The sequence below is a fragment of the Sciurus carolinensis genome, chromosome 2 (assembly GCF_902686445.1).
Source record: "Sciurus carolinensis chromosome 2, mSciCar1.2, whole genome shotgun sequence".
In the NCBI taxonomy this organism is placed as follows: Eukaryota; Metazoa; Chordata; class Mammalia; order Rodentia; family Sciuridae; genus Sciurus; species Sciurus carolinensis.
Window position 1 is genome coordinate 117,014,235 of NC_062214.1, and position 18,434 is coordinate 117,032,668.

Below are 18,434 nucleotides of genomic sequence, written 5' to 3' on the forward strand. Positions count from 1 at the left end.
ATGGCTAAGCCAAGAGTATTTAAGGATTAGTGATTCATATTATGAAATATTGTGGAAAGAGAGTGCTTTGTTTAATAGACCAGGGTCCAGACTTGGCTCTTATATTGATCACATAAGGGGTAATCAAATAGGAAATTGGGGCAAAAAATGAGAGAGAGGCTCTTTAAATATTAATGAGTGTTGTCTTATAAAAATAGAGAATAGTTTGAAATTTTCCAACTAGAATTTATGAAACGGACATCTTGTGCCTTCAAGAAAATTTGAAGCTCAGGTCCTTATCCTTTCCTATACTTACATTTAAAATTAAGGAAGCAGAATTAATGAAACTGAATGCTGGGTTCTGCTTCAGAAAGCACAGCCAGGAGAGGGTGGATACAAATGATTGGAAAGAGACAAGTAATCGAGCTCATTACAATGTAGGTTTTAAGATAGGTAGATCTAATATTCATCGTAGATCACAGTAGAATAATCTGCTTTTGAAAGGAACAGATACTTATACCTCAGTAATGCTAAAAATTGTCATCTCCATTGGGAGAGACTTGTCAAAGTCATTCCTTTGGCTCTTAGACTTAGAGGTTTCAATGAATTGTGCAGATTAAAGGTCATGGAAGCAGTATAACAAAGTAGAATAGTTCCCTTAATTGTCTTTGCCTATCCTACTTCTTTGCATAGAATGTCAGAATTAAGTATTTCTAGCTTTATCCACACTTGAACATGCTACAGAGGAAAGTAATCCATACTGGTTTCAAATACTATTAGCCATACATTCATTTTGGTCATTTGATTTAGTTGTATATCTTCTTACTAGTATTATGAGGAAGCAGACTATTTAAATTTACATTTATATTATATAGAAGATCAGAAATGCAATGATTAAAAAATGGATCAGAAAAGCAATGAAGATTAAGTGGCATAACATTACACATGTTATGAGGTATAGTCCCTGTCTTCTAGTATCTGTACTTTTAATAGATCCAGGAAGTCTTTTTTTTTTTTTTTTTTTTTTTTTTTTTTTTTTTTTTTGGTACTGAGGATTGAAACCAGGGGCACTTTACCACCACTATATCCTCTGTTTGTGTACAAACAGGGTCTCATTAAGTTGCTGAGGCTAACTTCAAACTTGAGATCCTCCTGCCTCAGCCTCCTGAGTCACTGGGATTATGGGCATATGCCACCTTGCCTGACTGGGAAATCATTTGAGTCCATTATTTGATCTGATGACTGAGAAACTTTGTACTTTGGCACAATCTCCTATTTCTTGACATTTCACTTACAAAATGTTCACTATTTGCATCTAAAACTATATATATTCAACCGTGTTTCTCATGGTGTTATCTATAAACAACAGTTTTGTGCCTTTGATGAATTATTCTTGAGTTGACCTGTTTTAATGTAGTACAGTTAGGCTATGGTTGGAATGACACTGATAGGTGGCTTAAATTGATGTTAGAAACCTGCTAAATATGATATAGATGAATTATATGCCACCCACATTTTTGGTTACTTATTAAGAATGTTAAAAATAAGAATGATGACGAGCATCCAATTTTGGAGCTGTAGTATGACTTAAAAGGCTTATTCAAAAATGGATTCATGATGTGAAAGTTTCTAATTTTAATATAGAAGGTTTCAACATAATTATTACTATGAGATATTAAGTATTAAAGGTTATAGGAAAACCCATAATTGTATACAATGCAAGTATCATTGGTCACCCTTAGTATTTAAATTTTTTTTTTTTAATAATCTCTGTTCCTTATAAAAGGTTGAGAATTTGCCAAAAGAAAACTAAAAACAATGAAGTTCTAAAAAATGAATATGTCTTTTTATGTTTTACTAGGTCTTCGTAAACATGATGTATGTTTTCTAATTACTGTGCGTCCCACAAAACCTTATGGCACAAAGTTTGACCGGAGGAGACCTTTTATTGAGCAGGTTGGCCTGGTTTATGTCAGAGGTTGTGAAATCCAGGGCATGCTGGATGATAAAGGGCGTGTCATTGAGGATGGTATGGTGATCTATCTCTTTGAAATTGTTTGTATAGAATAAGTTTCTTTGCCTTTTTTCTTTTGTTTCTTAAGTAAAATTTTTAGTTGTGTACATACTAACTCAACATGAGATTTTATATATAAAGTATATATAAGGTACCTACTTCACAGTTTTAGAACAGGTAATGATTCAAAACTTCTGTGTTAGCTGTATTAAAATATTACATTGTACCCCATAAATATGCACAATTTTGTGTCAAATACTTTTGTAAAAGCTTCTGTATTAGATATTGGAAAGGACAGGATCTTTTGAAATCACATTACTCAAAATGATAATTTTACAATACTTTACAATATTGCTTTGAAAAATTCCTAAGCACTTCTTATAATTGTTCAAGGTTTTTGGATTCAGTGATACATTTATCTAATTATTTTCTTCTTAAGTTTTACTATGTTGATTCATTATAGTAATGGTTCTCAACTGGAAACAATACTGCATTACATTTGGAAATGTGTGGTGGTACATAGATTGTCAAATGACTAGGGTAAGGGTGGTTAATGTCAGTCTGTTGGCATTTTGTGGATGAGATCCAGGGATGCTAAACATTTAAAGAATTATAGTATAAACAGAGTAACCCTGCCTGAGATGACAAGCATTATTACCATATAAGAACTGCTTTACTTGGTTAGTCAGCTCTTGTATGCTTATCGCTAATTGTTCATTTGAAATTCTTTCTTCTGTTGTCCTAGTAGGAATTTATAAAAAGTACCTGCTACATTATAAGTATATCGAAAGTCTAATGCTTATTTTACAGCATGGTTGCTGAAGTTCCCTTAAAACTTAAATCAGTTTCTGCCACCTGTGATTTTGAGATCAAACCATTGCTAAACTGCTGATGGTTAGGCTGTTCATCTCTAGAGTAGAAGGAAATGGAGACTGGGTAGAATAAACTTAAGACTACAAAGTTGGAGGTCTACGACCCCAAAAGAGGAGAGAAGGCAAAGGGACAATAAGCAGCATCTGGACTTTCAGCCAGTATCCCATTTTTCTGTGTATATGAAATTTCCTTTCTTGCTGGTAATAGTAGGCAGAATACAGAAGGTTGAGAAGAGTGATAAGCTTCTGTCGAATTAGAAGTAGAGAAACTGTGCCTTAAATCTTAAAATATAAAGTTTATTCTGAAAATATTTATGGAGTACTTACTGTATGTAAGGCCCTGGTAGGAGCTGTGAGTGACTGATAAGTTCTTTGATTTCTAAGAGCTCCAATATTAGTCAAGGATATATACAAATAGTTGCAGTTCACATCATTGCATCATAAATATTATGCGACTTGAAAGGAATCATAACATTCTAGAGAAAGGAGAAAATGATTTAACTTCTTTGAATATGAAGTATATGAGTAGAGAGCATTTCAGTGAGAAAAATGGTTGGAGTTAAGTCTGGATGGTTTATTTTTTTCTAGATAAGAAATACTATTAACTTACTTTGATATTCGAAAAGTATTTCATTTAACAGACTTTTAAAAAATGTTTAGGACCTGAACCCAGACCCAATCTTAGAGGAGAATCAAGAACATTTAGAGTATTTTTGGATCCAAACCAGTATCAACAGGATATGACCAATACTATACAAAATGGAGCAGAAGATGTATATGAAACTTTCAATATAATAATGAGGAGAAAACCAAAGGAAAATAACTTTAAGGTATTATTTTGGCTGTATAACTAAAAGTACTTATGTCGTAATTTAAATAACCCTAAGACATTAATGCAAAAATGTTGGATATAAAGATTTTTTAAGCAAATAATCATTGCTTTAATTTCATTCTAAATAATACTCTTAAATTCTTAATATATTAATTAAATATAAAAATTTAAGTAAATTCATTTGCTGTATCTGTTTTGTCTTTTGAGAGATAAAAATCTTAAAATATGAATGGAAGTTTTTTTCAAAAGGTTACCCTCTTTTCTTGTTTTGTTTTGTTTTGTTTTGCGGTGCTGGGGATTGAACCCAGGGCCTTATGTTTGCAAGGCAAGCACTCTACCCACCCAGCAATATCCCCAGCCCCGGTCACCCTCTTTTCAAGCTTTTTTTTAATATTAGGTACTCAGTGTATACACCAGGATGAGGTGAAGAAAACCATTTACTAGAACTTCTTTTTTAAATCTGAATTACTCTGATATATCTATGCTTTATCCATTATTGGCAAGGGGAGATTTGGGAACTTAATGTTTTACTTTTATCATTTTGTGGGGAGAAGAGTTTAGTAAAGGAAGATTAAAAAAAAATTGTCTGAAACTATATTATGAACCTTAAACATTGAGCATATCTAGTGTCTGATAATATCTAGATTTTGTGGAAAGTGCTTTTCTTTCCTCTCTGCCTCAAAATGCAGTTTTTCTTATGTATTCCTATTACTTTATTACCTCTATTTACCCATTGTTATGAAAACAAACCAGAAACCTATCAAATAAAGGAACTTTTTCTCCATCTCTCCCTGTTGTTGAAGACAAGAACAGTGGAGGTATCCTTGATTTCTTTTTGTCTCACTGCACATGCAATCCATCAATAATTTGACTAGCTCAATATCTCCACTCATGCCATGTCTAGACACCTTCAACTCTCACCTCCCTGCACCATTCTTGTGTTCTTCTCCCATTCCACTGTTCTCCATATAGCAGCTGAATAATCCTTTAAAAATGCAGATTATACTTTGGTACCCCTGTTTAACATTCTTCAGTTTTTCCCATCATTTAGGAAATTCTTACCATAATCCAGAAGGCCCTGCCATTATATATCCTCTGGCTTCCTCTCTCATTTTATCTTGACCCTGATTCACTAAATTAAAGCCACACTGACCTTTTCTGGTATTCTTTAATAATCCAAGACTGCACATGAACAACTGAGTTAAATGCCACCTGATAAGAGAAGCCTTCCTTGGCAACCTTACTTGAAGTAGGTAAGATTACCTACTTATCCCTTCTCAACATTCTCTATCCTGTTAGCTCTATTTTTTCCTCAAACCCCTTGATATACCTAATAATTATATATTTACTTATCTGACTTGCCCATTAGTTGTCAAGTCTGTATGAGCACAGTCTTTGTTTTTGTCTGTCAACATAATCTCAACACTAGAGCTGTGCCTGGTATATAGTATGTGCTTAATAAATATTTATTCAGTGAATGTAGGATGGAGAAATCTGCTTTCAAATTTTCTAAATACATAGGACAGTTTCAGATTTAGTCAGTTTTCAGTAAATGAATCTTAATCACTTCACTATACACAACAAAAAAATCCTTTCCTGTATTTATTTATTTGGTGCCTAGTGTATGTACTTGGCAAAGTTATATGAGGCTTATAAAAATGAATGACACAACTCATACCTTTAGAGAGCTTAACTACTAATAAGGGAAGTTAGAAATATAAACGAATAACTACCTTGAAAGATTAGGAGGTGTCAAAAAACATAAAAAGGGGTACATGTAGAAAGTATCAGGGAGTTCAGAGGAGCCATTCAGGTTCTGATCCAAGAAAGGGGGATTTATTAATTTGCCTGTTTGGGGAAAGGAAGAATACTCTTTTGGTATCTTGAGTGTTTTCTTGTTTACCTGAGCAGCATCCCTCATTTCCTTGTCTCTTTTCCAGTTTCTACAGCCTCTTCTAATTTGGATATTTCACTTCCTGCCTAGATAGTTGGATGTTTCTCTTCCCTGGTCTCCTCATAAGCACCTGTATTTCATACCTTCCCTCCTACTGTATGACACTTATCATTTTACTCTGCTTCTCCGAACATTTCTGTGACTTTCCGTTAATGATGAAATAAATTAGAGTGCTTCAGAAATTCTTTACTTAAGAGAAAGTGCCACTTTCCTCCTTGAAACCTTTCCTAATGTTAAAAGTCTCCCATGAATCCATCTCTAACCTGTGAAGTGTTCTTATTGTATTTTGTAATATTCTTTACTATTGGCCACATTCTGCTGCTTTGTATCATAGTTAAGGACATATTTTATCTCCCTGTTAGAATTAAAATTTCCCTGGAGGGTAGAGCTTTCGTCTTATTCATCAGTGTTATATGAACAAACTCATTAATCCGTCTATATATCCATACACCCATCCCATGTTCAAACTGTTCTAGGTCTCTGCTACTCTGAAAATTGTATTTTGGTGGGTGATTAAACAAATGACAAGAGTATATGAACCAAGAGAATTTCAGAAGTGATAAAGGCATGTATATAAAACCAGGCACAAAGATTAACATATTCTATCCTGTAATTTTTTTAAAGTTGGATTTTGTAGCATTTATGATTCAAAGCATTGTTGATTTGGTTATTTTATTCTTTGAAATGAATTACCTTATCTCCTAATTTCTATATGTAGGATAGTTTACTTTGTCCAAGTGATTTTTGTAAGAATCTGCCTCGGCCTTTAGTAATTTCTTTTGATAGTATATATATATATATTAGCTATTACAAGAACCTTTTGTTGTAGTCCTGATTCTTTATTCTGAAATTTTATTTGACATTTTCTTCATTTTTATTATTTCTGTTCCCTTTTTTTTAATTATTTCTCACCATGCTGATTTTAGTATTTCTAAATTGTGATCTGTTTCATGATGAAGGCATACATTAATGTGCTCTGGTTGGTTTTTTTTTTTTTTTTTTTTTTTTTTTTATGGTGCTGGGAATTGAACTCAGGACCTTATCCATGTGAGGCAAACACTCTGCCAGCTGAAATGTATCCCCATCCCCTTGTGTGTGATTTTAACATAGAACTATGGAATATAAGAGGGAAAGACTCCAGGAGTGTCTAAGGAAACATTTTCTTTGGTTTGTTCTGTAATGTTTTCATGTTATTTGGTTGATGTGAGTCTGATTTTTATTTTACTCAATAGGAGTCAAGTGGTAAACTCATTTATGTCTTTAATGCCTAAATGAACTCAACAGATAAACTGTTCTTGCTAAGCTTGATCTTTTGTTTAAATCAGGGTATGGTATCAGCTGAAAATATAGCTGTTGATTCAGTCTAGCCAAGCACCTGTCAGCAGAAAATAGCTTCTTGCCCTGAAACACTTGGGAATTCTGGATTAATGCAGCCAGCTCTGCATTCCAGTGAAGTGCAAATGTTTGAAATGTCTTATTGACACAATCCTTTTCTGTTCTTTTACTGACAGGCTGTGCTGGAGACTATTCGAAACCTGATGAATACTGACTGTGTGGTACCTGACTGGCTGCATGATATCATTTTAGGTTACGGGGACCCAAGTAGTGCTCATTATTCAAAAATGCCCAATCAGATTGCTACCCTTGATTTCAATGATACATTTCTGTCCATTGAACATTTAAAAGCCAGCTTTCCTGGTCATAATGTTAAAGTAACTGTGGATGACCCAACTCTACAGATACCCCCTTTCAGGTAAAGTCAGACTTGCATATACTCCTTTCAAGCATTCCATGGTCTGCCAGTGATAGGGCATCAGCACTGATGGCTAACATGAGTTTTAAGTTATTATATCAGGATTTTGTTTTGGCAGTCTCTACATATAATTCCTGGGATACATTTATTACATTTTACTCTATTTCTGACTCTTAGGGCAGAAACTGTTTTAAAACCACAATAAAAGTAGCTTCATGTCTTATTAAAAAATCAGCAAATGTATGTTGTCTGGAGAGAGTGTTTGATGAAATGTGTCTTTTCATCCTACATACAGTCTGAAATATTTTCTGATTAATACACATAGCCATGTGATGTTGAACTTTATTTAGACTTTAGGAAAAACGCTTTTTTTTTTTTTCTTTTATCCTTGCTTGTTTTATTTTATTTTATTTTATTTTTTGGGCACCAGGGATTGAACTCAAGGGGCATTCAGCCACTGAGCCACATCCCCAGCCCTATTTTGTATTTTATTTAGAGGCAGGATTTAACTGTGTTGCTTAGTGCCTTGCTTTTTGCTGAGGCTGACTTTGAACTCTCGATCCTCCTGACTCAGACTCCTAAGCTTCTGGGATTATAGGTGTGTTCCACCATGTCTGGCTCACAGATTCTTAATACAGGTTGAGTATCCTTTATTTAAATGCTTGGGATCAGAAGTGTTTTAGATGTCAGAGTTTTTCAAATTTTGGAATATTTGCATAGACTTTACTGGGTGAGCATTCTTAATCTGAAAATCTAAAATCTGAAACATTTTTTCCATTATGTTTTATTGGTACATTATAATTATAGATAATGGTGGGATTTGTTTTATGTATTCATACCTGCGTACAATATAATAATAGAATTTGACCAGTATCATTCTCCACTATTTGTCCTTTCTCTTTTCTTCTCTCTCCTCTTGATCTGTTTTCTCTACTCTACTGACCTCCTTTGGTTTTCATGAGACCCTTGCCTCCAATTTTCTTTTCCTTTTTCCTCTCTAGCTTTCACATATGAGAAATAAAAAATAGGACCCTCAACCTGAATTTGACTTATTTCACTGAACATAATGGTCTCAAGTTCCATCCATTTTTCAGCAAAAGACATAATTCCATTTTTCTTTATGACAATAAAACTCCATTGTGTATATACATTTTCTTTATCTATTCATCCATTGATGGATACCTAGGCTGGTTCTGTAGTTTGGTTATTTTGAACTGTGCTGCATGGGTATACGTTATCACTCAGGTATTTTGACTTTGATTCTTTAGGATAAATACCAAGGAGTGGTATAGTTGGGTCATATGATGGTTGCATTCCTAGTCTTTTTGAGGAACCTCTAAAGTGATTTCCATAGTGACTGTACTTACTTACTCCAACCAGCTATATAAAGTATTTCTTTTTCTTCACATCCTCTCCAGTATTTATTATTATTTGTATTCTTGATGACTGCCATTCTAACTAGAATGAAATGAAATCTCAGTGTATTTTTTCTTTGCTTTTCCCAGTTGTTAAAGTTGTTGAACATTTTGCATGTATTGGTAACCATTCGAATTTTTTTTGACAAGTGTCTGTTTAATTCATTTGCCCATTTATTAATTAGGTTATTAGGTTTTTCTGAGTTCTTTATATATTCTGACTATCAATCCTCTGTCAGAAGAGTAACTAGTAAAGACAAAATCTTGAGTGTCATCTCAGTGCTCAAAAAGTTTCATATTTGGGAGCATTTTGGATTTTGCATTTTCACATTAGAGATACTCAACCTATATTCAAATATAGTTAATGTTAAATTAGCTTTGGTTTTAAAATTTGAATAGAAAAATAGAATGAAATGCCTGAAGCATTTGGTTGCCGTTCCCTTGATTCTTCTTATGGGTTAGAGGCAGAAGACTCAGATAGCTGTGGGTGGTATCCCTGGGCTTACTTTCTGAACTGAACTTTATAACACACAGCTTTCAGTTGATTCTTAAATATAAATATAATAAACATTTAAAAACCTAGTTATTGAAATCTCAGCATTATTTTTTAATCTGTTTACTCTCATAATTTGTGACACATAGAGTAGCTTCTCCCATAAGTATAGTTTTTTCAAATGTTATTCCTGACTACTACAACTCTAGGCCTTCAGTAGCTGTATCTTTTCTACCTCTCTCTCTTCACTTTTAACTATTAAATGCCTTACTACTAGAGCTACTCACTCCCTAAGAAAGCTGATTGCTCCTTTTACTTACCAAATAAGGCTGACCGTCTTAGCCTCCTAGTAGTTCGTAGCCGTTTCTGGAACTGTCTATCCTTTAAGGTTTTGAAGAAAGATTTTTAAAATTGCATGTAGGTGATTCATTCTTCAGTTTAATTTTAGGAAGTTCATCATACTTCCCTCATGTATCTATGGAGAGTCACTTTCACACCCAGGCTAAGAACCTCTGCCTAAAAAGTTTGATGTTCCTGAAGTGTCATAACAAGACTCATGCAACCTATCAGCCCTTTACTTTTCTCTGTTGCACCCTACTTTCCAGCAAATTTGGGCTGCTTGTACTTGACCCCTACTGTTACTTCTTTCTTCCAGTAGTATCTTCCCTTTTTCCATCTTCAGATATCTAAATTATTTGAGACTCAGCTGCTCTTAATATCTTTTCTGATTCAATGAAGGACACAAATAAAGCACTTTACAATGCACATGGCATAAATATTTTCTATTTCTTTGATTCTCATTAATTGAATGACTTTTTCCTAATCTGAAGACTTTTTTAAAAAAATATTTTTAGTTGTAGATGGACACAATATTCTTATTTATTTTTTAATGTGGTGCTGAGAATCGAACCCAGTGCCTCACATGTGATACGCAAGAGCTCTACCACTGAGCCACAAACCCAACCCAAGACTTTTTTTAACACCACATTTTAATGCTTGTGAATTTGCTTTTGTTTAGAGTTTATGCGCAAATAGTAAGCTCCCTTAGGCCAAAAATATTTCTTACTCATTTGATTATTCTCCATATAAGTCATGCACAAGATAGGTACTTAATAAATCCTTTTTAATTGCAAAATTGAACAAAGGTTTTTTTCGTCTTGTAGGATAACTTTTCCAGTAAGAAGTGGAAAGGGAAAGAAAAGGAAAGATGCAGATGAAGATGAAGACACTGAAGAGGCAAAAACCTTAATTGTTGAGCCTCATGTTATTCCTAACAGGGGACCTTATCCTTATAACCAACCCAAACGGTAATTTTACTACCTATTCTAAGTGTTATAAATTTGCTGTTGCAGATGGGTTACTGTTTTTATTTTAACTTAATTTTATTTATTTATTTGTTTATTCATTCATTCATTCAGTTTTTGCAGTACTGGGGATTGAGCCCAGAGGTGTTCTACCACTATGCTACATTCCAAGCCCTTTTTATTTTTTACTTTGAGACAGGATCTCACTAAATTTGCTAAGGCTGACCTCAAACTTGGAATCCTCCTGCCTCAGCCTCCTGCATTGCAAGGATCACAGGCAGGCACCACTGTACCTGGCTTTCTTATGCTTTTAAAACCTTAGGATACTTTTGTTTCTGGACTCTCTTTGCTTTTATTGTGTTAGCCAACTGAATAGCTTAGACATTTTAGGCTAATCTGTAATAATATTTCAGAAAGGAACCTGTTCAGGTACTCTGAGAAATAAATATTACCACAGAGGGTTACTTTAATTTGAGCTGAGTTCTTATTTCGTGACCCTGTGTTACATATAGCAGTAGCCCTCGTGCAAGTTGTACCATAACTAAAAAAGTGGCATTATATTTGGGAACTGCAGATGTTGCAGGCCAAAACAGGTCTAGAACGGGCTAAGTGTATTGAAAAATAATTGGTCTTTCCGTAAGATTTATTCTTTTACTTGGAGGTATGGAGTATATAAATGTAAAGAGATTGAAAGAACAAGGGCAAATATAAAACAGACTTCTGGTCATTGTTGTCCAAATTTATACTAAATATCATTTATCTAATTCTAACTAGTTTTTTTTTGACACTTCTGTTTACAGTAATACAATTCAGTTCACTCATACACAGATTGAGGCCATTCGAGCTGGAATGCAGCCTGGGCTTACTATGGTGAGAGAATTACTGTTACATATGTTGTTATGTGAATTTAGACCAGGAATAAGCACACAATTTTTAATGTATTCTTTGTGTGGTTTCAAGTGTTTTGCTTTCTCTTTTTTAATTTATTAAGATTTGTCTTCTAGCCTAGGATATGGTCTGTCTTGGTGACTATTCCATATGTACTTGAAAAGAACGTATAGTCTGTTGTTTTGGGGGTGGTATGAACTATAAATGTTAGTTAGATCGCTTTGGTTGATGTTTTTTAGTTCTTCTCTATCCTTGCTGATTTTTTTGTCTATTGAAATAGTAATTAATGTTGATTACTGAGAGAAGAAGAGTATTGACATCTTTGACTATAATCGTGAATCTGTTTCTCCTTCCATTTCTGTTAATTTTTGCCTAATGTATTTTGAAGTTTTGTAGATGAGTACATACCTCAAGGCTGTTATGTCATCTTGGTGAATTGACCCTTGTATTATTATGTAACGTCTCTATCACTGGCAATTATCTTTGCTCTGAAGTCCATTTTGTCTGGTGATAATATGGTCGCTGCATCTTTCTTTTGATTGATATTTATGTGATATTTCTTTTTGATCACTTCTAAACCACTTATTTTTTGTTTTCAAGTTTACTCTTCAACTCTGTACTATTATACTGTTGTCTTCCAACAAATTTTTAATTTGTTATTTAATCTTTCAGTTCTAGAATTTCCATTTTCTAGTAATGTGGTAATGTGCTAACTTAGTGTTTGATGTGTTCATCTTTTTTTTTTTTTTTTTTCTTTTTTTTTCTTTTTAGGTTGTGGGCCCGCCTGGTACAGGAAAAACAGATGTAGCAGTACAAATCATATCCAACATCTACCACAATTTCCCAGAGCAGAGGACTCTAATTGTTACTCATTCGAATCAGGTAAATATGTGCATGTGTGTGGTGCGTGTATTTGCATGCATGCATGCACGTGCACACTAGCACTTTGAGATTAGAGGTATTGGCTAACCCTTACAAGTAGCATTTTTTTTCACTTAGTAGAATAAGTATTACTAAAAGATTAAGGTCTAAAATATATTAATGCTAAATTAAATTTAAAATCTTTGTGAAGTGTACTTGCTAATATCCTTACTACATTGAAACACTATGTGCTATTAGTCCTTCTGAAGCTGGCAGAAAAAGGTAAGAACAAATTATTAATTCTGGAGCCAAATATAACAGGCAGTTCTGAGAATATCCTAAAATATGCTGAAATTTACATGGTCCTCTACTCCTTCAAAAGTACTTATTTTCTCAGAGTGTATATTAACAATGGTGACTTTGTTTGGCCCATCTTCAGAAGCTTTGTTCTACAAAGAAGTACAGAGTTTGGGAATGTCAGTTTGTTCATTAAATCTACAATTTGACTTATTTATTTTTAGTAATGCTATCCAGTTCATTCACCCATGTTTTTATAAGTAGTACTTTCAAAGTTTATGAATAATGGTGACTTGTTGTACAAAATAGTGAATTTATGCAGGGAACTTGTCTTGGGAAATTGATTTGGACTACATCTTGATAAAGGAAACAAAAATTATGGAACTTTTTTCTACTACTTAGTAAATTTTACTCTGTAAAAATTATACCTATTTCTGAAGTCTTAGAATGAACAAAGACTTAAGTCAAGTTTTTAGCGTAGTTTTTTTTACTATTTTGCCCTACCTTGATAGTACTTTCTACAGTGTCCTTTACTTGTGATTGACTTATATAGCACAGTCATAGAGAAGGTTATTTGCAAAAGGAACCAAAGAATTCATTGTTTGCTAAGAGCCTTTTCCTTGAATTAACTGTTTTATTTGTTTGGTCTCCATTTGCATGTATAATTCAAGTAGTTTCTTCAATATCTTTCTAATTCACAATGGAATATAGTTTTTCTGAGATTGTAAATTTTTTTGCTTTCTAAATCTATGTGATTCCTGCCTATGGGTAGCAAGTAATGCCAGGTAGTTTGATGGTTTGTATGGTCCTGAGTTTTGAATAGTTGAGTATCAAAAGTTGGGGTAGTGGGAAATTTTTCTAAAAAATTATTAATCTCTTCAGTTTCTGAACTCTGCTAGAAGTTTGATAGTAAAGGGTATCTATTTACATTATGTAACTTGGATGATTATGAGACTACATGTTGATGAGTAGGGTTAGATTCGTGATAAAGGAGGAGAAATGTTTGAATAGGGCTAATTTTTAAATGCTGTCCATTGGTGTATCTGTTCTGTGAAACTTTTGCCTTTCTGCAAAACTTTATAACTACAGGGGTTTAGATAATGGATACTAGGTTTGAAGAACCCATAAATATGAATATTTCATAGGTAGAAAGAAGTAACTTCTAAATGGCTTTCATCAGAATAGTTTATGTTAAATGAGCACTCTGCTTATTGTATAGAGAAATTAAGACTTTCAGCTTAAGATTTGAATGATACATTTTACCTTTTTCTGGTCCTCTTGGTGTAGTCTACCTATACACATTGTCTTCTCACTGTCCTTTTCCAACTGTGAAAAATTTTGATTCTCTGCAGCCTTGTAATTACTGTGAGTGAAATGAAACTCAGTGTGGTGAATTATTTTAGGAATTGTTACATCTTGGAGGAAATAGCACCTGAACCAGTGCCTTTCTCTTTTCAGAAATTAGACACTCAGATTTCATGGGTGGGTAGTTTTTATGGTTTCCAGTTATTCATTTGGCCAAATGTAAATATATGGCAATATCAGAAATCAATAAAAGTATTCTTTTGTTTAAATTTTAAATGGCCTAGTATAAGACCTGTTTCCTTCTATTTAGATTGAGATTCTTATTGAGCAGTACTCTGTCCTTCTAAATGTTAGTTTCTGTTATTTTCAAAGATATCTACTGAGTCTTCGAAACTTACCATTAACCTTTTTGCTTTATTCTCCAGGCCCTGAACCAGTTGTTTGAGAAAATCATGGCATTAGACATTGATGAGCGCCACCTGCTGCGTCTTGGTCATGGAGAAGAAGAGCTGGAAACAGAGAAAGATTTCAGTAGGTAAGCAAAAGGTAGTGAATTTTGAAACATTGTACCAAAGAATATTTAACTTTTTTCTTCTTTTGTTAAAGATACACCAATAGAAAAGAACTATGAATGATCAAGTGTAATTCTCAAATTTTTAGTATAACCCACTTAGATATATGTTGTTTATACCATGTTTTCAAGTATACAGTCATTTCTGTGAAGAGAATTATCACGTTCTTCATTACAAAATTGCGAATTGCTGTTTGTTTTCTGTTTCTTGAAGTAATTTTTTTTGCAGGGTACCGGGAATTGAACTCAGGGGCACTTGACCACTGAACCAAATTCCCAGCCCTGTTTGTATTTTATTTAGAGACAAGGTCTCACTTTCGCTGAGGCTGGCTTCAAACCAGAGATCCTCCTGCCTTAGCCTCCCAAGCCGCTGGGATTACAGGCATGCACCACTGCACCCAGCTTATTGAAGTAATTTTTAATGTGGCCAGTTTAAAACTGTTAACTTTAGATGATTCCTTTTTCACATATTATCTTGACATTTAATGTACATTTTTTAGCTACTAATTAAGAGGTTGATTTATTTAGGGAAATGTAAATTAAATTAATAGTTTAATAATAGTGTAAGTTTTAGAGCTTATTGCTAGTTCAGCTGTACTTTATGATTAATATTCCTTATTGTAAGTTGGCTAAAATTTTACAGATTAAATTTCTATTGCCATTAATATTTTATGTTTATCTTCAAAGTTACTTTATATTTCATTTCATTTATATTTAAATTTATTTTTAAAGCACAGTTTCAGATGATAAGCATAATTAACAGCTGAACATATTGAATATTTGGTTATTGATCATACACATTTAAAAGAGTACTAAATTAATGCATCATGTCTCTTCTGAGTTCTTGTAGTACAGAGATCACCAAATATTTAGCTTATAAAAAGTCAGTGTGTTACACAGAACAACACATCATAAATTATTGACTCTACCAGTGATACTTCCCTAAAGTTTTCCCATAGTATTTTCTCATGTTAAAGCTAACTTAAGAAAGTGGATTAGACTCTAAGATCCGTAATTCAGAGTTCAGTGAACATAAAGGTGCTGATGAAATGCTTAATAATACAGTGACACTGACACACACTCACACAGGGATATTATTCAGCCTGAAGAAAAGCAATTCTGCTGTTTGTGACAAAATAAGTAAACCTGAAGAACTTTTTACTGAATAATAGAATTTGTTTTCCTAAAATAAGTCAAATACAGAAAAATAAATGTTGCATGATCTTACATGACTGGAATCCAAAAACGTCCCTCTCATAGGAACAAAGTAGAAGGGTGGTTACTAGGAAGTGGGGTAATTTGGGAGAGATTTGTTAAAGAGTACCAACATAAAAAAAAAAAAAAAATAATGCAGTGACAGTTATATTGCAGTAGAATTTATAGTTCTTAAAGGTATTATAGTAAAAATAATTTTTAAATAACTTCATGTGCTACTATATTTTAGGGGGAAATGTGTTTTTTGCTTTCTGATACACATGCTAAACTCTGTATATGTATGTGCTTATTCATTTGAGCATGTTCTTTCATTTCTCTTTGTCATAATTAGAAAGAAAAATAATATCACTTTTCCTGAAGAAAAAAATTTAAAACCTGGTAAAATAGTATAGGGGCAGTGACCAATCATAATTACACTCCCTAAAAAAACTTTTTATTAATCTTTTTTTTATAATCAGGCTATTTATTTGAAGTTTTGTATTTTTAAAAAACAATTTACAGTCTGTTTTTAAGTATTGTTTTATATTTACAGAATAATTGTACAGATAGTACATAGAGTTCCAGTATACTGCTTTTTTAAGTTTAATGTATGTCACAAGAATTGCAATTTTATTATAAGATCTAAGAACTCCTAATTTTTTTCTCATTATCAAAGTGTTCATTGTAGAAAAAAATTTAAACTATATGTAAGTGAACAGAAGAAGTTACCTCTCTCGATGTTTCTATCCTTCTAAGTGGAAAAATTCTTCAAATCATAGACCTTATTTTTTAATCTCTTTTCTACTCTTCATCATTTCTGGCTACCTCAAAGGTGAATTTCTGTATTATGGAGTATCTAGGAATATGACTTATTCCTGTACCTGTTCTTTAAACATGTTAATAGCAGTGATTAGACTGTTTTCAGTGTTGTAAGAGTTATAGGAGGCACTTCATTGTTATGGAGAGTATATATGGGACTTTGAGTTCAAAGCCTGGTTCCACTACTTTGTTTCCTAACTCTGTCTTTGGACAGGATACTTCCCAAGCATCTATTTTCTTATTAATTCAGCAAATATTTAGGAACCTGATAGGTTTGGGTACCAAGCTATATGTTAGGATATACTGATTACTTTTTAAAGCTTTTGTAAGTAATCTAATCTCCTTCCATGATAACGCAAAACAGTTCTATTCAAAGTCGTCAATCTGTAGACTGTTCTTGGTCCTAGCACCAGAATGCACTGTACTCCGTTCTTTGTGGAAATTTTATTTGGAGCAGTGGGGTGATAGCCAAACTAATTGATTTACCCCCACACAGACCCAAATCACACTGAACCTGGGTATACTTTAAGTAGCTTTTGGTGTAACATAATCCAAGAACTACCACATATAAATATAAATTGTTTTCTTCTGTTTTTCCTTTTTGTTTATAGTTCTATTAATTATTTTCTTTAATTTCGCTAGTAGTTTCCTTCAAAGTCTCTTCATTAAAGAGTTTTGCATTTTTACCTAATTTAAATTTTTAGGTATGGAAGAGTTAATTATGTCTTGGCTCGAAGAATAGAACTTTTAGAAGAAGTCAAACGACTGCAAAAGAGTCTAGGGGTTCCAGGAGATGCTTCATACACTTGTGAAACTGCAGGTTATTTCTTCTTATATCAGGTAAGATGTTAAAGGTTTTTAAATTATACCTAATTATAATGTGATCCCAGTTGAAAATTGGGATGGGCTCCCAAGATTCTTCTTAAAAGTATATTTTTTGTTGTTGTTGAGCAGATTAAAATATATGGTACTGCCAGAGCTATATTTATAAATGTTAAGTGTTTGTATTTTTTATTATCTTCAATTTTCTTTGCTAAATAACTTCGGCTGATGACTCATTCAGTGAAAGGCCAGTGTTGGCAAGCTTTAAATTTTTTTTCTTTCTTGCCTTTACAGAGTTTCCCCCCTCTTTCCTACCTCCCTTTTTCTCCTCTCTTATTACTGTAGAAATCTAACTACATTTTCTAGCCTCCCAGTGGTAACAAAGTACAGTTCTATAATTTTATTATCTCATTAATCAACTAATAAAGGAAAACATTTTTCTTTCAAATCTCCCAAAATAAATTATGTCTTAGAACGAAGTGCACACTGGGACTGTAAATTAAAATTTCTGTTGACTTCAGTTTAATGGCATGCTATTTCTTTTGTCAAGGTTAATATTTTTGAGTATGAAAAATTGTGAGAAATAGCCAATAAAATAAATAAAAATAAACTTTATTTGACTTGCTAATAATTCTAAATGGATTGATAATCAAATAATGAATATTCTATATGTAATTTATTCTCATTGTACTAATGCATTTTAAATAAAAATCATAATATTGAAATATGAAAGAATGAGTTCATGCTTATTCTGAGGAGATGGACAAACCAGTTGAGTGTATTCAAAATGAGCAGATTTCATGATTTCTTGTAAAGCAAGGAAAACATGCACTGTCTTGCAAAACAGTTTACTATTAGTCTTAGACTATTTAGAATTTTGAAGAATGGAGAAAAAAAATCATGCTTAAATGCTTATTTGACAGGGGAAAAAAATCATTTGTTTCTCAGTAAAACCTACTTTTAAAAGTAGGAGAAATAATCTCTAAATTTTGAAAAAGTGAACTTGAAGTTTCACAGTGTAGATCAACAGTTTTTTACATAAAGGAATCACATCAGGAAAG

General features: G+C 33.0%; 1 protein-coding gene across 1 annotated transcript in view; it reads left to right on the top strand.

Annotated features, from left to right (window-relative positions):
* Aqr (aquarius intron-binding spliceosomal factor) overlaps nt 1-18,434 on the top strand; it is a 105,899-nt gene that overhangs the window by 55,111 nt on the left and 32,354 nt on the right. The window contains exons 18-25 of the mRNA XM_047539593.1: nt 1,841-2,008; nt 3,526-3,695; nt 7,163-7,404; nt 10,476-10,619; nt 11,417-11,486; nt 12,276-12,386; nt 14,393-14,502; nt 17,256-17,391. Coding sequence (XP_047395549.1) covers nt 1,841-2,008; nt 3,526-3,695; nt 7,163-7,404; nt 10,476-10,619; nt 11,417-11,486; nt 12,276-12,386; nt 14,393-14,502; nt 17,256-17,391 — 1,151 coding nt within the window. The remainder of the gene's footprint in view (nt 1-1,840; nt 2,009-3,525; nt 3,696-7,162; nt 7,405-10,475; nt 10,620-11,416; nt 11,487-12,275; nt 12,387-14,392; nt 14,503-17,255; nt 17,392-18,434) is intronic.